The 22,711-nt window shown below is 36.4% G+C and overlaps 1 protein-coding gene across 2 annotated transcripts in view; it reads left to right on the plus strand.

Annotated features, from left to right (window-relative positions):
- STAU2 (staufen double-stranded RNA binding protein 2) overlaps positions 1-22,711 on the plus strand; it is a 342,311-nt gene that overhangs the window by 224,022 nt on the left and 95,578 nt on the right. The window contains exon 14 of one of the 2 annotated variants that reach the window (XM_017544235.1): positions 12,203-12,316. The exons of the other annotated variant lie outside the window; for it this stretch is intronic. Coding sequence (XP_017399724.1) covers positions 12,203-12,316 — 114 coding nt within the window. The remainder of the gene's footprint in view (positions 1-12,202; positions 12,317-22,711) is intronic. 2 annotated transcript variants of the gene reach the window in all.

The following is a 22,711-nucleotide window of genomic DNA, read 5'->3' on the forward strand; positions in this document are numbered from 1 at the left end:
GCTAATTTTTGTATTTTTAGTAGAGATGGGGTTTCACCATATTGGTCAGGCTGGTCTTGAGCTCCTCACCTCAAGAGATCCACCTGCCTTGGCCTCCCAAAGTGCCGGGATTACAGGCACAAACCACCACTCCTCGCCCAGATTATACAATTTCTATTGACCTATGAGTTCAGTGACTTCTGTCTCTTTAGTCCAGTATTTTTTTTTTACTTTGCATAATTATATATTTCATTTCTAGAATTTATATGTGGTCCTTTTCATTAGTTTCTGTTTCTCTGCTGAGATTTTCTATCCATTCATCCATTGCAGATATATTTGCCTTTACATCCTCAAATATAGTTGGCATAGGTGCATTAAACAGCACGTTCCCCCCTAATTTCAACAGCGGATGTATTGAGTTTGGTGTCTTGATTGCCTTTTCTTTTGAGTATGAGTCACCTTTTTCTGTTTATTCTAGGTTAAGTAATGTTGGATTGCATCCTGACATTTGTGAATGATACATTATAGAGACTTTGGATTCGGTTTACAGTCCTCTGAATAGTTTTGAGTTTTATTTTTGGAGGCACTTAATCTGGCTGGACTCAAATCCAAACTTTCTTCTTGGACTTTCTTTTCGGTTAGCTTCTGGGCCAGTAGTCTCTCCTGACTCTGTCAAATTTGATGTCAAATGCTGCATGGAAAAATTTAATAGAGTTGATATTTATGTGGTTATTATTCCCCATTAGGGCGACTTTAGTGCAAACTTTTTTTTTTTTTTCCTGAGACAGAGTTTTGCTCTGTCCCCCAGGCTGGAGTGCAGTGGTGCAATCTCAGCTCACTGCAACCTCTGCCTCCCAGGTTCAAGTGATTCTCCTGTCTCAGCCTTCCAAGTAGCTGGGACTACAGGTGCGGGCCCCCACGCCCAGCTAATGTTTGTATTTTTAGTAGAGATGGGCTTTCACTATGTTGGCCAGGATGGTCTTGATCTCTTGACCTCATGATCCACCCACCTTGGGCTCCCAAAGTGCTGGGATTACAGGTGTGAGCCACCATGCCTGACCTAGTATAAACTTTTTGCAGTAAAGTGAATGATAGGGAAGAAAGTTTAGGTAGTGCTAGAAATGCTTTCCTAGAGTAAAAATAGGACTATCTAAAAAAGAATCTGTCATAGGTAGTAGTATTTGCTACCAGTTTGAATATGTAGCTTAAGCACCAACTTATTTCTTTTGCAAACCAAGTAGCATGTGTAGATGTTTCTTGGTTCAAGTTTCTTGGTCCCCATTACTATGATTCTCATGCATTGGCCTATGTTATTATCTCTTTTCCTCTAAAACTCTGACTTAAGGAGAAAGCTTTTACTCCCCTTTTTCTTGAAGCTTTTGATATTACAGGTTTCCAGGCCTTTATACTAGAAACTTTTTCTTCATCCGTTTTCTTTTCCATATCAGAGTTAGACAGTACCACATTGCTTCATTTACTTTGTTTTTCTAATTAAGAGAAAATTTAGTCCCCACAAATTCCCTTTTCTCATTGTTTTAAGACTCTTGTAATATAAAATTCTGGCATGGAAAGAAAAACTTGTTTATTATCTATTCTTAATAGGCTCTTGGCTACCTTCAAATCTCCTTAATTCATAGCACTAATTATTTTATTTCATATTGTAAATGGCCCTTAAAAAGGGATTTTAAACTTTCAAAAAAGTAAAAAAAAATAGTGCTGACTTTCTTGTAACTAGTTACATTACCACAGTAAAATTATCAGTACCAGGAAATTTAAAATGATATAATACTCTTAACTAATGTACAGATATTATTAAAATTTTGTCAGCTTTTCTACTAAGGTCCTTTTTCTGGTCCAGAATCCAGTCTAGGATCCACATTGCATTTAGTCATCATGTCTCTCAAGTCTCTTCCAGTCAAGTATCAGTTCTTCAGTCTTTCATAATCTTAACCCTTTTGAAGAAAATCGATCACTTCTTTTGTAAAATATTCTTGAATTTGAGTTCCCCTGATGTTTTCAAATGATTAGATTGAGTTTGTGCATTTTTGGTAAGACTATCATGGAAGTGATATCCTGTGCTCATCTTAGCCCTCTTTATGTGACTCTTTATAACATATTGCCTCTGCGTGCTTTTAGAACCACATTAAACAGTGCTATAATGTTTGCTTCAAATGTCAAATATAATTTAGAAACTTCAAAAAGAGAAGGAAAACCTATTGTATTTACCAATAGTCATACACTTTTTTGTGTTTGTTCTTCCTGCTTTTATCATTTTCTTTCTGTTTCAGTAACTTAATTTTAGCCATTGTTTCAGGATAGGTATGCTTGTGACAAACTGTTTCTTTGTATTTGAGAATGTTTTGGGTTTTTCTTCCTTTCTCAAGGATATTTTTTCTGGATATTAAAATCTGGGCTGACAGTTCTTTCAACATTTGAAAACATTATGCCAGTTCCTCCAGTTCCTTCTGGCATTTGTAGTTTCTGTTGAGAAACTACTGTTCTTTTACTTCTGTAGGTCAGGAGTTGTTTCTCTCTCACTTCTTTCAAGATTTTTCTTAGCTTTTAATTTTCAGAAGTTTGACTGTGCATCAGTTTGTTTGTTTTTATCCTGTTGGGGCTTACCCAGCCTCCTAAAGGTGTAGGTTTATATTTTACCAAAACTGGGTAAATTTTAAGCCGTTATTTTTTTGAATTTTTTTCAGTCCCACTCATTATCTCTTCTCCTTCTGGGACTCTGATAACACAAGTATGATATTGTTTGTTATGATCTCATAGACCCTTGAAGCTGTGTTTTTCTTTTCTCAGTCTTTTTTGGAGTTTATATTTTTCTATCTTCAAGTTCACTGACACTTTCCTCTGTTTTCTCCATTTTGCTATTAAGCCCATCTACTGAGTTACCTTGTATTTCTTTGGTGAGACTGTTTTTCTAAATCTGTTTCAAGAGTGTGTGTATAATTGCTTATTTAAACATTTTTATGATGGTTACTTTAAATACTTGTCAGATAAGCCTGTCATCTGTGAAATCTTATTGGCATCTGATGATTGCCTTTTCTCATTCAAGTTGGGATTATTCTGGTTCTTGGTATAAGGGTGATTTTCTGCTAAATTTTGGACATTTTGAGTACTATGTTCCTAAAACTTCCGTTTCAATAAGCCTCCTCTGACATTATACCAGTTAGGAAATAGGGGTACTGCCTTGTTACTGGAAGTTCACATTTTCCACGTAGCCTCTGTTGACATCTTGGGAGGGAGAGATATCGCCCTAGCTAGGTGGTGGTGAAAGTCCTGATCTTCCACCATGCCTGCCCTGACATGGAGGAGTAGGATGCCCCATCATTGCCAGGTAGAGGTGACTGTCCAGGGATCCAACAGGGATGAAAGTCCTGATTACCCATTTGGCCATCTCTGTCACAACTTTAGCAAGGAAATTGGGTCACCTCATTACAATCTGGCAAGGGTGAAAGTGTAGGCCTCCAAACTGACTTTTGCTATTGGGGATGGAAGTGAATCTGCCATTATTTTCCATGGTGTTTGCCTGGAGTAAGGCAGTTACTGTCTAAAAGATTTCTATCTTGTTGTATTATTTTTCTGGTTTTTTGGTTAGAAAGAGCAGACTTTCTTAGGATTTTTTTTTTCCCTCTATACCCATTGCCATTTTCAAGTTGCTGGCTTTTCTAGTACCTAGCTCAGGATATGTGAAGCAAAAAGAAAACCCAGGAATTCAACACTGTATATTATTCCTTGGGTCCCAAAGACCCCAGCTAGCCTTACTCCTTCTCTCCACATTTCTGAATCCTCTTATGCTTATTTTATGTATAACGTCCAGAGCTTTTACTTGTAGTTAAACAGGAAAAATAGGGAAAAGTAAATCTATCTCATCTTGTTTGGATGTGGAAATCATAAATAGTCTGTCATTATAAATGTAACTGTATTTTAAATTCAAATATATATTATACATTTTGAAAAATCTATTATTCCTGAGTAGAAAAAAAATCTGTGATTCCATATTAAAATATTTTTGCAAAAAAAAAAAAAATGCTATTATTAATTAAGCCAGTATATAGTAAAATTTGTAAGGTCTTGGCTTTGATACCTATTTTTTGAAGTGATATTCAATACAATAGAGTTCTAAAACATTAGAAATAGTAGAGTTTGCCCCATTGAGAGAAGATTTTGTATTAGTTTGATGGTGTACTGACTGCCTATATAGCTGTAATTTTCCTTTAATGTTGAAAAGAATTTTTCTTATTAAAAGGTTAGTTCTTATAAAGCCCTTTTAATGTGGCTTCTTTTGCAGTATGCACTCATGTTTTGACATAGCCATATACATTCATTTACATATGTAAAAGAGGGAAGTTCCTTTTCTGGTATACATGAAGCTGACTGTTAAAAATCACTTAGTATTGGCAGGGTGTGGTGGCTCACACCTGTAATCTCAGCACTTTGGGAGGCCGAGGCGGGCGGATCACGAGGTCAGAAGTTCAAGACCAGCATGACCAACATGGTGAAACCTTGTCTTATTAAAAAAAAAAAATATATATATATATATATATATTCACACTAAAATAAAAATGCCTGTATCATTCTAAAATCAGGTGTTGGAGAGGGAAAAAATGACTTCCCTCCACCTTTCTCTGTTCTGTGACTGTGCTATAAATTAAACTGACATAAAGCAGAGTAACAGGAGAAAAAACATACTGGATTACATATATATGTATGAGTCCCACNAAAAAAAAAAAAAAAAAAAAATCACTTAGCATTTTCTTTTGATGGAAATGTAAAAGTAAAATAATTGTTTGTGTATGTGTGTGTAAGTGTAATTTATGTCCTAATAGGCTGTCTCCCTAGACCTTCCCTAGCATGGTTAACAGAAACTAAAAAGCAAAGAGCAAACATTTAGGATTTTTGTCATGTACATGCTTGTCACTTAGAGTAAGAATGTTATTATACCACTAAACAATGCTGACAACACATCTGTTGCATTTGTTAGACAATTTTTATCCCTGGCTTATACTAAATAATAAATCTTCGTATATCACTGCCAGATTTTGATTATCAAATATAAACATGTAATTTTCAAAGCTTATCTAAAACAGGAATTTTAAAAGAGAGAAAAGATAATTCCAAGTTGTGTCTCAATCTGTGTAAATGATTTCATTCATTCATTTATTCTTGTCCCTTTAGAGGCATTAATGTGACAAGCATATTGCATTTAGAATGAAACAGGTTATGTATCAACTAAAACACTGGTACATGACTGAGCATGTTAAATATATGTTCACATTTTTATTACAAAGGCATGGATATGGTGTTAGTTATGAAAAGGATTGGGAAAAAAACTGAAGAGACAGTAACAGATATTCTCATTAATATTACTCTCAATTATATATCTTGTCATTTATTGCGTTATGAATGGATGTGTTATAATAAGATTATCTGATATTTATTATTAATGCTAATCATGACCCAGCTACAGTTCTATATACTTTCCATGGATAAACTAATTTTGTTTACTTATTATACGTTAATTCATTAGTTACAAATAAAACTAACATAATGTAGATTTGTACTGTTGACTGTAGTTAACTCAAATAAATACAATAATTTACATGTCATCAAGTGATCCAAAAAAAGTGATAGTTAAGAGAGTTTTAAAACCAACTTAATCTACTTATTTAGGTCGATATTTATGAAAGAAGGCTGCTCTGTGTCTTGCCAAGAACGTGCTATTTTGTGTTAATAAAGATTTAGGTCTTTTGTACAGCTGGGGTTCAGATGCTGCGAGAATCAAGCATGTTTTGAATCTCCTAAGATTTAGTGTTAAACTGTCACTTTTCAGCTCCTTGCTGCCTGTACTCCTCTGTGCAGGGCTTCTGTGCAGTAGCTACAGTGGAATTGCTACCTACTGCTGTGAAGTCAACTCCATGGCTAATGAATCTGAGATGTACTAATCAAATATATGTTTTTTTAACACAGTGATTATGCTATATATCACATATGACTATACAGGCCTTTATAGTTCCTTAATGATCTAAGAAGCAACTTTCTTTCAACATAGGTCTTTTTCATACCCTCCTCATTTCTTCTGTTCCATAGAGGGTAGCCATTAAAAACATCTGACAGACAAGCAGTTAGCCCAGGTCTCTGCTGAGATTAGTAAAATATTTAGTAGTCCTGCAACATCAAGGACTTTTAGCCCTGCAGGAAATAGTTAGATTTAACTTCTTTTCAGAGGTGTGGGTAGGAAATTTAGATTTTTATTTGAATGGGTCTCTCATATTTTTAAACCAGCATGAAAAAAATTCACACACCTAGCTTTTTATGTAATTTATTTTAAGACATTCATTCATTCATTCATTCATTTAAATAAAGACAGAGTCTCATCTCTGTATGTTGCCCAGGCTGGTTGCAAACTCCTGGCTTCAAGCAATTCTGTCACCTTGGCTTCCCAAAGTGGTGGGATTACAAGTGTGAACCACAGTGCCTGGTCTATTTCTCAAAATTCTATGAATATTTGAAGTGATTCTATGAATACTTCCTGATTTTCTCTTCAGAGAAAAAGGAAGTCTTTAGACTGGTAAAGTCAATATCAAAATGCACAAGTACAGTATCTCATCTGGGTTTAGAAGAGTACATATCAAACTAGGAAACTTAGTATAGCATCTCAAGTATAGTATCTCTTCTAGGTTTATGAGATTACAAATCAAACTAGAAAACTTATCTTAAAAATTATAGATTTGCAAATTTCAAAGAAAGTCATCTTATTTAATTGATATATTGAAATTTATAACTCACCTTTCAGTGGAATAGTTTTTGTAAAGTCATGAGAAACAAAATATCAATTTATAGTAGTTTTGTAAATCCAGAAGAAACTCTACAACATTATAAAAATCAAGATTGGTTGCTCACATGTAAGCATACCAAAGGCAGCAAAATGATATAATTCATAAAAAATAAATTGTTGGCAGAAAAACCAAAATCTGAAGTATTTTTAAAGAAGTTTATTCTGAGCCAGTGAGTGACCAGAGCCAGGGAACAGTCTCAAGAGGTCCTGAGAAAGTGTGCCCTAGGCACTGGAGTTACATTTTAGGGAGACAGGAATTATAGGTAAAACCAAATCAATACTTGGAAGGTGTATATTGGTTCAACCTAAGAAGACAGAATGTGTTGAAGCTGTGGAGGGGCTGGGTGGGGAGCAGAGGAGGTGAGTGGCTTACAGGTCATAGGTAGATTCAAAGATTTTCTGATTGGCAATTGGTTGAAAGAGTTAAGCCTTGTCTAAAGACTTGAATTCAGTTTAGAAATAAATGCTTATATAAAGGGAATGGTTGTGGAGGCCAGGGTTCTTTTTACATAGATGAAGCCTCATAGGTAACAGCCTTCAGAGCGAATAGATGGTAAATGTCTCTTTTCAGACCTTAAAGTTGTTGAACTCTCATTTTTTAAATTTGTTATACTTTTGAGACAGGGTCTCGCTCTTGTCACCCAGGCTGGAGTGCAGTGGTGCAGTTATGGCTCACTGCAGCCTCAAACTCCTGGGCACTACACCCAGCTAATAAAAAAAAATTTTTTTTTGTAGAAATAGGGTCTCTCTGTGTTGCCCAGGTTGGTCTCACAAGGGAACCTCCCCCATTGGCCTCTGAAAGCACTGGGATTACAGGTGTGAGCCACCATCCTCAGCCCAGATTCTCATTTAATCTCTTAGACCCAGGAAAGGCCTAAAAAGGGGAGGCTTGGCCACATTGATGGAGATTCTCTACAGATGTGTTTCCCCCACAAGAGACTGCTTTGCAGGGCCATTTAAAAGTATGTCAGATAAATGTAGATAGAGGTGAAATATTTTGATTTCCTTCAGGGTCTGCTATCTGTCGTGTGATGCTATGCCAGAGTCAGTTTGGAACTTAGTATCTTACGGCCACAAAGAATATGTTTCATCAGTCTTACGATCTCTATTTCAGTGTTAATGTTGGTTAGTTGTGCCTAAGATGACTGCACATATCCAACCCCCATTTCTGTCATGGCTGCGAATTCAGTTTTTTGTATTTCTTTGAGGTCCTCTTTGACTCGGGGCAGGGAAGGAGGTCTGTTAAGTCAGTTTGAGGGGCCTTAGGATTTTGTTGTTGGTGTGCAAAACATAGAGTGATTACTGTTTTGTAACTTTCTATAATTACCTTTATTCATTTTTCTTTCATCAAAATCAAGGTCCTGTGACATTGTGTATCGGAGTTTTTAGGGCCACATTTGTAGAAACACACTGCTTTGTTCTAGCAGAAAGAGTTTACCCAGTCAGTTCTGAAGATTTGTGTGTTACAGACACAATGAATGGAATTTTATTGCCCTAATTATTTTAGCATAGTGTTATAAGATTCCTGGTTCCTGCAAATGCTTTGAATCATAAGAAGCATTTTTAGACTTAGAAGGGTGAATTTCAAAATGTCATTCACATATTTTTTTAAATTCACAATTTCATGAACACTGATATTTTTATTTTCAAGAGGAAAAAATGTATGCCTGAATAAAGCCATATTTAACTTGTTTTTATGAGTCATTGGTTGAGGATGTAAAATGTGACTTTTTCTTAAGGTCTTTTATTGGCATATTATTACATTTAATTTGAACTTGGGTCCTCAAGCAATAGTTTCATGTTTTTTCTCACATATTTTTATTTTATCTGGTTTACTGAGCAGTCTTAATGCAGTGGGGATATAACACAGAATGATTTTGTATTTCTCCAGTTACCACCTTCCTCTGTGCCCTGTCATAGCTCCAATTCATGTTCCTTTGTAATATCTTTGGCAAATCCCATAGTTTTCTGGCTAGCTTTTAGGTTTTAGTTTTTAAAAATCTAATGCATCAGTGTAAACCCCAAGTTGACATCCTCCATTGCAAGCCATTCATTTTAGCTCAAGAGACTTAGAGCGGGGGGAGTATATATTGATCGCTTTCACTCCTCCTATCACTCCAGCATCTCTCATTTGTGGTTGGTGGGCTGGGAGCTTAACCTGGCCCTGAGACACCTTCCTGCACACTAGACCTCTATTTCATGGCCTTCCTGCTCTTGAAGCTTACAGGGTGATCAGGGTAGAGGAAGCTGCTACTCATCCTGGTTTCATCCGCTTCTGGTGGCCTCCACTGTGCCTTTCCAGGTACACCATGTCCACATCTCTTGAGTCAGTGGCCCCCTCTGGCCCTGAGGGACAGCCATGTTTCCTTTGGACTTTCCCAGTGGTCTGTGTTCTGACCTCCTCTGTTGCTGAGTGTTACTTTGGCTGGTCTGAGTAGCCCCTTGGCTTCTGCTGGGATTCTTTCATGCTGTTCAAGGGCCATGGAGATAGGAAGTGATCATATCTTCCTTTATTTTTTTGTTTTTTCTGGTATACTACCTACCTGGGACTCCTTCAGTAAGGTCTCAGATATCTCCAAGCCTAGTTTCTATATTTTCATATGCTTCTAAACTGCCAGGGACATGCAGCAAACTCGGTCAAAATTTCTTTTCAAAGGGGGCCTACAGTTTTGATTCTCAGCAAGCCTCCCACCAGGGAGTGAAATGTCAGCCTCCCCTTCATGCAGGTATTCCCACTCACTATCAGCTATTCTCTTAGAGCTACCCACTCACTGGAAATACTGTATTTCTCATCAGGCTGACATTCCAGATGATTCCCTCCTGATGCACCTCCCCATTCATTGTTCCTCTGTGTGCTTTGTGATTAGATCAATTGTACTGACTTTTACGAGGGGGTTTGGGGGAAGGCCTGGCCCTAAATGTTGGCAGCTTCTTTTGGTTTTGCCCGTGGGTCTTGGTGTCAATTCTGGGCCAAAAGGAAAAAAATCTCACTGAGATTATGTTCCTTTGTGAGTGATAAAAAGCCCATTGACTTAATATAGAGATTATTTTTTGGTCACTTAAAGGTCCATAAGCTTGCAGGCTACAGCTGGCATGATGGTTCTTTTCCATGAAGTCCTGATGGACCCAGGTTCCTTCCAACTTACTACTCTCATGTAGGTTTTGGTCCTTGTCCTCATGGACAGGATGATAATATCTATACTCCAAACAGCAGGTTGGTAAAATCGGTAAAGAAGAGCAAAAGACACACACCTAAAATCTCTTTTAAAAGTTTCCAGGAAGCTGCTGCATAATTCTTTCATTTCCAGTCTACTTAGTTATATGGCCAGCAAGGGAGTCTGGAAAATATGGTCTTTATTCCGAGTATCTAAGTGCCTAAGAATTACTGTGGAAGAATCTTGGAGGACAACTGGCAGTCTCTGTCACATCACTGGGTGCTGTGACATCTTTGGAGCTGTGTGCTAACTTGCACCTTTACGTCGATCTTTCATATATGAGTTATTCATGTAAACACACTAATACTGAATGTCCACAGGACACAGTATTTTATTAGGTACTTGCAGGCTTCACAGTGAATTGCATACAATTAGGAGAAAAGTTATCTCTGTCAAGAATGGTATCTGAGTCACCAATGGAAACAAAGTTTAAAGTTTATTTTTTTGACTAGAATTGTCCTATTTTTGTTGTTTCTAATTTTCATTTCTCTAGGAGAAAGAATAGAGTGGCAGTAAGTCAGCTGACATATAAGTGTTTAGTGTCACCGTATATTTAGGGGATTGTCATATCTTTCATACAACTCTCGGTGTCGAAAGTGTAACTATATTTTATTAAATTTTAAAAGAGCATGTTTTATAATAGCACTATATCAGACATAATAGTTTAACCATACCATAAATGGTTGTGAACTGTCGCTATTATAGTGTCAGCATTTATTGGCTTTTACATAAACTTGTTATGTGATGTTTCATTTTTCCCCTTCATACCTAGTTGCTGCATAGTAAACAACACTTCCACATTCTTGAACTCATATACATTGACTGAGCTTTTACTATGCTCAGGAAGTGTAGTGCGATGAATTAGAACTGTCGTCAAATCTTTTTCCCCAAGGCTAACTTGGTAAAACTATTTTTTATAACAAAATCTTTATAGTACTTTGGGAATAAGGCTTTTATATTGACTTGATTTGAGCTCTAAACTTCTTTTATAGATTCCCAGGAGGAAGTTTCCCTACCTCCAGGGAAACTGATGGCCATTCTTAACAACCCTGGTGGTTTAAAAAAACTTGAATTATTAAACCATTGGACTAGGACTCATATTGTTGTAATTTTCAGTCAGATCTGTATTATACATGACAAAATAAATGAAGGCCATATCCTGCAATAAAAATATATGGACATTATGCAGCAATTAGAATAAAACTCAAGATAAGGAACTAACTCAGGTATGTGTTTTAATTTTCTTCCTCACAAATTCAAGACTTTCGCTTAAGCCTTTATCCCAAATCTATACACATTTAACAAATTGAGCAAGTTATAGCTAATAAAACCAGTTTAATATGAGTAGGAACCCCATTTTATTCTATAGGCATATTTTCATTAATTTTTATCACAAAAATGATGTTCTTTTTACTTTATTAGTTTACAATTTTAACAACCTGGATTTTTTTTTGACACTAGATAAATGGAAAGATGGAAATTTTCTTAATGGGAAGATGGACTCACACTCTTCCCCCTTCCCCACATAGCCAGCTTCTGATGTGAAGTGTCTTACATGTGGTTGTAATAATGGTTAGTTGTATTTAACTAAATGAAAGATAATATTGTGACCATTTATTCTAGTCTGCATATTGCAAATCATTTCAATTTAATTCAGTTTGATTGTAATGTCAAAATTTCAAACAGAATATGATATAGTGATACATATTCAACAGTGATTTTGTAGGGACTATACTGGAGAAATAGAAGAGTGTCACCACCAATTATATGGCAGTCACATACACATGGAGTCAAAGAGGAGGGAAAATTCAGGTTGACAAAGTTACATTAGAATCAGATGAACTTTGATTTAAGCTTATGTTTGAGCCCTTTATGGATCATGCATTATAAAAATCTGGACTTGAAAGATAGGTGTGGCATTTAGTTGTGAATTTTTCTACTAGCTGTAATGTAAAGCACTTTGTATAGCATTTTCTAAACTCTCTTAAATCCTCAAAAAGACTTAAGATGGATTAATAGGTTTCAATAAGGTTTTAAATATTTAAAGTGTGTTCTTTGTAAGTTATTTGAATTTTCCTGAAATCTAGACCCTTTGAAAAAGGATCTATTGCATCTTGTCCTCTCTGAAAATGGTGTTCAGTGGATTGCGTGTGTTCTGTTATAGGTTCACTACTGTGATAGACAAAGTGACAAAGAGTGTGTGACCTGTCTGACATTAGCCCCTGTGCAGATGACTTTCCATGCTATTGGAAGCTCCATTGAAGCCAGCCATGATCAGGTATAATATGCCACTGCCATTTTGCTGTGTTATGGCCCAGCTCGGAAATGGAAGGCCATCAAAATGGAAGCTATGTGCACACATGCAGCTTTGCTTTCCCTAATACATTATTCGCTGGCACTATCTGCTAGACTTGAAAAATCAAAACTATTTGTGTTGGGAAATTGATATCATAGGAGATTTAAATTATTTTAGGCTTCTTGTTCACAGTTCTTTATTATTTTAAATATAGAATTATTTTATAAGAAAGAAATAGTTGTCCCACAAGTTATTTTTATCTTTAATAGTTATATGTGAGAGGGAGGGTCAACAAAACAATATAGATAACACTGGAGTCCCACTGTAGTATACTCATTTGATTTTGTTGAAAAGAGTTTTGTGATGCGTCACTTATTGACAAGGATATGTTCTGAGAAGTGTATCATCAGTTGATTTTGTTGTGTGAGCATCACAGAATGTCCTTAACACAAACCTGGATGCTAGAGCCAACCACACACCTAGGCTATATGGTAGAACCTCCTGCTCCCAGGCTACAAACCTGTACAGCATATTACTGTGCTGAATACTGTAGGCAATTATAATGCAATGCTATCTGTATATTTAAACATAGAAAAGTACAGTAAGAATATGGTATTGTAATCTTCTGGGAGCACCATGATATTTGTGGTCTGTTACTGACCAAAAACATCATCATGCAGCACGTGACTGATACACAGTTCTATATGAAACTGTATATATACAGTTTACGGTTGTGTAAACTTTCAGAACCATCAACTTCATCCCGTAACTTGGAATATTATTGAAATGAAGTTCCCATGTTGTTTTTACATTTTAAGTTTTATTTCTGAAATAAGCTAAAACTCTGAGAAGTGTATTGTTTCTTAGTAAACAAATTCCTTTTATTGTTTAGATAGTAGCTTGAGATACACCCTGTTTACAAGACAATATGTATTTTTCATTAAAATAATCATCACTTTAATGTTCTAGATCATAGAATTTCTGGCTTGGAGTCAGAGTAAATAGACATACATAGTTTGCTGTATGACTAATCAATTATGCTTTCTAAATTAACCATTTACGTACGGAACAACTATAATCCAGTATTATATCCATTTTTCAGTACATTTGAGGATTTCTAATAGTCTTACCTAACTAATCTTCTTTTCTTCTATCTCAGTAGTGCCTCTTGCTTGGAAAGAATAAGTAGTCTATCTTCTCAAACTCATGATTTATCATCATCCAACTCAAACAAGACCTTGGAAAACATTCTTAAGGACACACCTTTCTAGTTCATCATGTCTGTGACACTGTTTCCAATCATTATTCGTTGGTTGGTGGGGAAGTATTGTGATATTTAGGGAAGATCAAGTAATTGGTGGTCAGAAAATCTGAGTTTTAGGAATGAACCATAGCATAGGTTTGCTGCAGCTACCTGGATGGATTCCATTACCTCCTTGCAACTGCGTTTCCTGGTTATGTTAAATGAAGGAGTTGGATCAGATGACTTACAAGATCCATTCCAGTGCTGTGTTATGATTCTATAACTGATCTTCTTGCCCCAGGTTGAATGAGCCCAACCAAAAATAAACAAATGTAGCATATTAATATGGAAAGCCACTTAGAGACCACTCCAGTGCTTCTCAGGTTTTTACATTGACATATACTCTAGCTGTAGAAGAGAGTGCAGTAGGAACCTGAGGAGCATAGCCTAAATTAGCTTACAGAAAAGTATTACGTTTCCTTGTATAAACTGTAAATTGACTGTACGCTAGGTGCTAAGGATACATGAGGAGACTATCAGACATGGTTCTTGCTCTCATGGAGCTTACAGTCTAGCAACTTCACCTCTTTGAATACTAGGCAAGTATAGTGTAGCTAATTTTATATCTATCTGTGGATCCACTCATGTTAGAAGCAAATATCAAAAGCAACATAGGATACCTGTTTTGCCAAGGTCTCTTCTAAGGCTGAGCAAAGAAGTGAAAGAGCATATCAGTAACCCACACATCTGAAAAGAGCGACCCCCACGGAGGTGGCATGTTACTGTAAAAGAGCACTGGAGTGCCAGTGGAGACTGGGGTCAAATGCAGCTTTGCCTTGAACTAGCTGTGGGACCTTGTTTCTTCACCTCTTGGGGACTTGGCTTCTTCATACATAAGATAATGAGGCTGGTTCAGGCTTATGCCGAGTTTGTGTGCCAAGGTACTCAAAGTTCAGGGCTACTTTTCACCCATATGACACCTTTACAGATTAGAAAAAAACAGTGCCTCTTCCTCAAGGCATTTTATTGCTGTCTGCCAGAAAAGTTTTGTAATAAACAAATCCACAATAACTGCAGTGTGAATGTACCCCATTGAGGTGTGCAGTGTATACCTGCACAGCTGTACATAGTGGTCTCATACTATATCTAACTGATTGCCAGTTGCACTCAATGATAAATTAAGACTTTTTATATTAAAGCAAATACAACTATGTTATAGATTAGGAATGTGCATGAAATTTTAAGATAAAAAAGAAACTTCCAGGAAATGTGTTGATGATGAATTGGTAGATGAATAAACGGTCAAATTGGTAGATGAATAAATGGCCGGAATAAATGACAGGCAGGAAAAATCCCGTATGTCAAACACTGTTGTAGTGGCCTAGAAGGTGCAAATAATTAGGCTCCCTGGGGAAAAGAGACACAAAGTAAACCTCCACTTCACACCCTCTGGCTTCTCTACATTATGTTACCCTCTCCCCAACCCAAGGGTCTGTCTAAGCAAAAGGTACTCCTTTGCCATACCAGCATCAACTTCATCTCCTAAGATGGAAAACTTGGACCACTAAATGCCTTCTTCACCCATTAATTTGTAAATGATACTAATTAACAGGGAAACATTTTAAAGCAAGAAAAAATGTAATCATTTTTTATAGTTTCTATTCATAATCCATTTGAGCCAATGGAGTTGAACAAACAATTAGTATTCTGAGAAAAAAAAATATGTGAAATTTGGAAGTGATCCTTCTGATGAAACTCAGGTTGTTCTTACTTGCATAGAAAATGAAGGTAAGAAATGGAAGAGGTCTCTAGACTTGAGCCTTATAGCTTATTTTCTTATTTTAAAAAAAATTAACTCTAGGAACTTAGTGGAGATTAAATATATTATCTGGTACATTCACTTACTGTATTAAAAGGTAACAGAACAGAGACTTAAGTGAAATTTCTCTATCAGAAGTTGATACAGATATGCAAAATGATCAGGGGAAGGATTCAGTACCATCTATATGCTGATGACGTCCAAATTTATGGAACTCTTTCTCTGCCTCTCCCTACCATGCCTGCTCCTCCTTCCTCTGTCTTTTCCTCTGTCCCAGTGAATGTCACTGCCATTACTTTGTTGCTCAGACCATCCTTGGAGCTTTCCTTGAACCCCTAGACCCCTCACATGCTACACCCTGTCCCAGCATCTCTTCCTCTAAATAATGTCTCTGACCTGACCACTTCTCACCGCCCCCAATTTTACTATTCTAGTTTAAGTCACTATCATTTTTAACCCAGATGATTGTAGTAGTCTCTAAACTAGCCTCTGTTTTTCTACTTTTGTTCTACTGTGATCTCTTTCACATATTGTCTTGCTCTGTCACATGGATTGGAGTGCAGTGTCACAATCACAACTCACTGTAGCCTCAGCCTCCCGGGCTCAGGGAATCCTCCCACCTAGCCTCCCAAAGTGTGAGGATTACAGGTGTGAAAAATAAATCAGATTACATTACTCAACTACACAAAACCTTCCAGTGGCTTCCCATCACACCTATAAAATGCAAAAAGATTTGCTATGACACACTAACTCCTGTATGATTTGGCCCCCTCCACCTCTCCAACTTCAGTTCCTACCCCTTCCTGTTCAGCAGTTGCATCCCAGTCTCACTGGCTTTGTCAGTTACATGATGGAATGTGAAAGAAATCACTCAAAAGGCTACATACTATAGATTCCATTTATATGACATTCTGGAAAAATCAAAACTATAGGGATAGAAAACAGATGAGTGGTGATGAGGGCTAGGGCATGGCGAGGGATTAACTACAAAGCATGATGAGGGAATTTTGGGAGGTGGTGGAAATGTGTTATATCTTGATTGTGGTGGTAGAAACATGACTATGCATTTGTCAAACTCACAGAACTATACTCTAAAAAGGGTAAATTTTGCTGTATGTAGATAATATTTGATTAAACCTAATGTTTAAAAAAAAAAAAAAAAAAGATGCATTGCTTTATCATCTACTCATGCAGTCCTGACTCCGAGGAAATGTGAAGGATGCTCTCCTCTTGCCTCTCCTGTGCTCTCTTGGTATGTTGGCTCTACCTTGGAATGCACTAAATTTAACCCATAGCCTGGTTTAGAGCTTCTCCAAATGCCAGTGATTAGTTAAGGCATGATTCAGACTTCTTAAAATAATTATTAGTCTCCAAAAAGTGGTCTAAGCCCTTTTCTGTCTGGCTTTAGGGAAGAGGTCTGTAGGCCAGAGTTTCCCATTGTAGAATCCTGAACTCTTACCTAGACAGTGGGCAGTCATTCAGGCTGGGTTTGCCTGGAGGTCCCCGTGGTGTCTTGGAGAGAATGCTCTATGTGTGTTTACCTTATTCATCACAACAAATGTGGTATTAGAAATTCACATTCAAATTAGTTTAATTGTCCAGAACAAAAACTTAGCTTAAATTTTCAGATACAGATTTCTTCAGCAAACATGAGCTAAGCGTGAGCAACTGTGTGTGTGGGAATACTCCTTTAGACACCGGCACATGCAAAGGTCACTGATTTACAGTTTTAGTCCTTGCTGAGCCAGTTGTCTTACGATATTTAGAACTTGCCAATCATTTATTTTTAAGATTGAGCTAGTGCAAGTTTTGCTCAATATTTTTCAGCATATGCTATTTGGAAATTGGTTGTATTGGTTAGTGTGTGTTATTAAAAGCCACATTCTTAGTAATAGTGCAGGAGGGTTTTGTAATCTCCTAGCTTGGTGTAACTCAGCAAGTATTATTCTTGATTCTGTCATGACACATTTTCTGTATCACTTTTAGATGTTGCTGAGTATCTTTTCCTGTCTATCTCGTCTAAATGCATTAATCACCTTCTACTCACAGTCTCAAAGTCATAAACATTCTTCTCTATCTTTGTTTTCTTTTTATTCATCTTCATTCTGATTGCATTGTCAGTATCACCAAATCTCACAAAGATTGGCTAAGTAGGTGTAGCTTAGTAAAAACACTATAGCTTCTAATTTAGAGTTTGTAGTTTTTTGCTGCCTACCTTATTGTGTTGAGGTTAATCTTGAACTTACTTGCTTCATATAAATGGAAGAATGAGTTGGTAAATCAACCGCCTAGCCAAGCATTAACTAGCCAGTGAAGTTTAACATATATATATTAGGATTTGCCATAATCTGACTTCTAGTCAACAAAAGCAAGATTACCACATAGAGTAAATGACTGCATATTTTATACATTACAAATGCTCTTCAACCCATCTAAGTTGAAAATATTATTAAGTAGAAAATGCATTTAATGCACCTAACCTACTGAATGTCATAGCTTAGCCTAGCCTACCTCATTAGCTGTTTTTCTCATGATCAAGTGACTGACTGGAAGATGCAGTTTGCTGCTGCCACCCAGCATCTCAAGAGAGTATGAGATGCATATAACTAGCCCAGGAAAAATCAAAATTGGAAATATAGTTCCTACTGAATGTGTATCGCCATTTTAAAGTCAAAAAATCATAAGTTGAATCATTATAAGTTGCGAAGCAATTCTACAAGGGAAAATAAGAACCAAATCTATATGTAGTATGTTTACCATATGCTAGATATTGTGCTAGGTTCTCCATATATTATTTTGCTTAATATTCAGAATAATGAGGTATAAACTCTAGAGGTTGTATATTTCCTAAATCACCTTTAAGAGTTTATGTTCAGATTAGTAAAATTAAGCTGAATTGTTTCCAATGTGCATGCTTTGACTAGAATTCAAGTCAGGCCTCTTAATGAAAGGATGTGCATGAAGTATAACAATTTACAAATCTAATGGGTGTTCTATTTTTTATTAAGTTCTGCTTATAGGTTATTATCTGATTAATTAAAAGTCTCTTTGCGTGAGTAGGCTGTAATGTCTCCCAGCTAATGGTATTTTAGAACTAAGAGAGGGAAAGCTTTCCCACTTATTACCCCAATATATATTATCACAACAATAATATATTGATTGTAGACTATGTACAGAACTTTTGCAATACTAGAGGTCTTAAGTAATAGTATCTGTGCTCCTTGCCCTTGAGGTAATTATAGTCTAATGGAGTATATTAGCCAGGATGCTTTTGACTACAAGTAACAGAAAACCTGACTCATACTGGTTTAAATAATAAGGAACTTTGGTATCTCAGGTAACAGGAAGTTCAAAGGAAGGGTGAGCTCCAGGGTTGATTGATAAAACAGCTCAATGATGTCAACAAGGACTCAGGTTATTCCCATTTCTTAGCTTTGCCATCCTCCACTTCATCCTCTGACTCAGAAAGATGGCCACAGGAGTTCTCTGTGTCATGTGCAGTATAACCACATCTAGAAGGAGAGAGCTGACCTTCTTGTGTTCTGGGCAAAAACGTCTGTACCAGGAACCCCTCCAGCTATCTTTCCCTCATAATTTATAAGCCTGGGTTGGGTTGGTCATGTGCCCATCTCTACACCAGTTGCTGGCAAGAGAAGTAACCACTTCTGGTTTAAATGCTTGGGGTTAAGTAGTTGTTGAGGAATCAACCACAGGGACTACTACATAAGACATTAAGTGTCACATATGTAATTGTAAATTTTCTGGTAGCCACATTTTACAAAGTCAAAAGAAACAGTTAAAATTAATTGTAATAATATTTTATGTAACCCAATATATCTAAAGTGTCATTTCAGCATATCATCAACTTTTAAGATTATTGAGATACTATTCTTTCATACTTGAAATCTGGTACGTATTTTACACTTATAGAACATCAGAAACTATTACATTTCAGGTGCTCAGTAGCCACATGGGTGTTGGATACACAAGTCTACAGGATGAAATCTCAGGAAATTATGATTTGGTTCTTTGCCTGTGTCTCCAGTCTCATCTTTTACCATTCACCCTGTACTTACACCCACACTTTATGCTCTAGTGGTCCTGAGTTACTGCATTTCATGCTCTGATATCTGTACCTTTGCGTGTGCTGTTCCCTCTGCCTGGCCCATTCTCTCATTGCTCATAGGGGGATTTTAACTGTTCTATGAGATTCAACCAAGATGTCACTCCAGTCAGTAGGCTTCCCCAAACCAAGAGAGCGTTAAAACTCTGCTTCCTTTGTGCTCTATCTGTACTTCGTACATTATCCCATTGTGACACTTATCAAACTGTTTCACATGATTTTTGTTCATGTTGGTCTATCCCACTGGCAGTAACCTCCTTGAGGTCCAGGGCGGAGTCTTATTCACTTCAGTATTCTCAGTGTTTATGCTTTTGCACTTAAGAGGCACTTGATATATGTTTATAGGATGGGATTAAATTAATTTCTAAGAAAATTAGATTGGTAGAATTCATTTGGTAAAATTAGTGAGAGAAACAGAATGTTTGACCTAGTAAGCTTTCTCTAGTGGTGGCCTTGTAAGGACACTTTTTTGTGAAAGAATCTCAGAGCTTGATCTCAGTGTAGACACATACTCTAAATACATGTAACTGCCCTTAGGAGTCCATCCTATATCTCCATTAGTTCTTTTATCTGTTTATAACTTTTTATTGTTCTAACCTGTTTTGCATATGAGTACATTTTTCATGGTGTCCTAAATTACTTTCTTCAAATACCAGGGGCTTCCTCCATATTCTAGCAATGGAATATACAAGTCACTATTCACCAAATAGTGTCATTTGTGACTGCATTCCTCAGAATCTAAAGAGACACAAACATCATAGGTTTGAGCAAGAATTTACCAAGACAATGAAGTTTTTTACTAATATAAAAGACATACTTAACTGACATTGCATAATAACAGATCCCACGTCATCATACTAGGGTCCACTGCAGTGAGTCCTGGCATTCTTTGTTTGAGGTAGATTCAGTGCAGGTTTTGAACTTCAGTGTCTTTGCTTGCTCTGTACATCAGCAGTGCCAAGTGCTGTGGGGTATGGAAAGATTGCGTATAATCACTGCCGCTGGCAACTTCCAGGAGGTCCTGGAGCTGCCAAAATTCAAAATGTAACTTGATTTTTGTTTACTTTTTATGACTTAGAGTGCTAAGAGAGATATATTAAAAAAGAACATCAACTTTAATGTTTGTTTTGGGAAAGTGCTTTCATATTTGTTGACTTTTTTTTTATATATTTCAAAATGTGTCCTCCCTCTGAAACTTGTCCCTTGATTTTAGAAATAAAATGTCTTCTGCTGACATTTAACTTTATCATATAAAATTTTCATTTTACACAAATTATATCTTATAGTTAAGGAATTTAATCATATCTTCAAAAAAATATTACAGCAGGAAAAGTCAACAGGAGCTTCTCACCACTGGATAGATATTATTCTATCTAAATAATAGACTAAAAATAAATAGACTCTGGTCAAAAATAAGAGTCAGTAAACTATGGCCTGTGAGTCAGTTTCAGCCCACCACCTGAACTAAGAATGTTTTACATTTTGAAATGGTTGAAAAATATCACAAGAAAAATGATATTTCATGACATGTGAAAATTATATGGAATTTGAATTTTAGTGCCTATAAATACAGCTTTACTGGGACACAGCCACAACCATTGATTTTGATATTGCCTGTGGCCACTTTCACACTATGATGACAGATGAGTAGTATGACAAAGACCTTATTGCCTGCAAATCCACATTACTGTCTTTTTACAGGAAAAGTTTGCCAGTTCAATCCTAGGATTAGAAGGAAGAAGCCTTAAGCATTCTCTTTCTGAATTTTGTATCAAATATTTCCTTAAACATGGTTATTCACAGTCCATTCTCTTTTGGAAAGAAGCCAGTTTTCTGGAAATATTGCCCATTTTATAGCACAATTAGTTGTGACTATGAGTTTTGAGTTTATTTACTCTGCAGTGGAAACTAGTTTTATTTTCTGAAGGAATAATAAATAAGACTCTTCATTAGTATTTATCAGAGCACTAAAAGAGGGTTTGCCTATGGCAAAGGTTACTTTTCTCTCCTTGCTGAAATTCCATTTAGAAACACTTCTGAGCTGAACTTATTTTTTTTAAGTAATAAAGAATATTCTGCTATTTCCATAGTGATCTTTCACTTTGTTCATTTCAGATGTATAAGCACTTTCCAGAACCAACAGTAAGTTATAGGGGAAGGTGGTGGGAGGATTGAATATTGTGTATTTTATAACTGACTTATAATTTCATTTATGCTTAGAACAGCATGACCACATTTCTGAGAGGTTGCATATATCCAATGACATTTTGCACATAAGTGACTTACTATTTTGAGCTATAAAATAATTTTGGACTAGAGTCAAAACCCCACGAACTTACTTACTTACTGCTTTCCTTCTTCCACTTTTTTTTCCTGAAATAATGAATAACAACTATTTTAATCAGCAAAAAGTGTGAAATTTTAGGATTAAAAAACCCTGACTTATCACACTAAAAAAGACTTAAAATGTGGTTATTTAATCTGTACCTCAGTTTATCTGTAGCTTGCTGTTTCATAACAGGTTACCTCTGAAGATAATTTTATGTTCATGATCTCATAGAAGACAAAGTATAAATAGAACCCAAAGTGCTTTCTAGATTTTCTAGTAAGTTTTGTTCAGTTTTGGACCTGCACATATGCTCCTTGTTGGTAGTTCCTTCATTTTTATTTGTTTATTTTTTGAGACAAGAACTCACTCTGTTGCCCGGGGTGGAGTGCAGTGGCACAATCAGAGCTCACTGTAGCCTCAAACTCCTGAGCATAAGCAATTCTCTCACTTTAGCCTCCTGAGTTGCTGGGACTACAGGCACAAGCCAGTATGCCTAGTAAGCTAATTTCTTTTTTTAGTTACCCAGGCTGGGTCTTGAACTCCTGGGCTCAATTGATCCTTCCACCTCAGGCTCCCAGAGTGATGGGATTACAGGCATGAGCCATCATGCCTGGCCATTTTCTTCCGTTTAAATTCAGTATTCTAATTCTCAGTGTCTCCTCTAAATTAAAAATATTTAGGTAGGAATTTACTATTCCTACTATTCTGAATGTCACTGTGTTTGATGTTGATTTGAAGATCATTGGGGAAATATTCTAAAAACCTTTCTGTTAACAGTTCACTACTAATGAATCAAACCAGATATATTATTAAACCAATAAATACCATATGTGTATAATTGGCTAAATAGATGTGAAGGTTAC

Source organism: Cebus imitator, unplaced genomic scaffold, assembly GCF_001604975.1.
Source record: "Cebus imitator isolate Cc_AM_T3 unplaced genomic scaffold, Cebus_imitator-1.0 Scaffold9, whole genome shotgun sequence".
Taxonomy (NCBI): Eukaryota; Metazoa; Chordata; class Mammalia; order Primates; family Cebidae; genus Cebus; species Cebus imitator.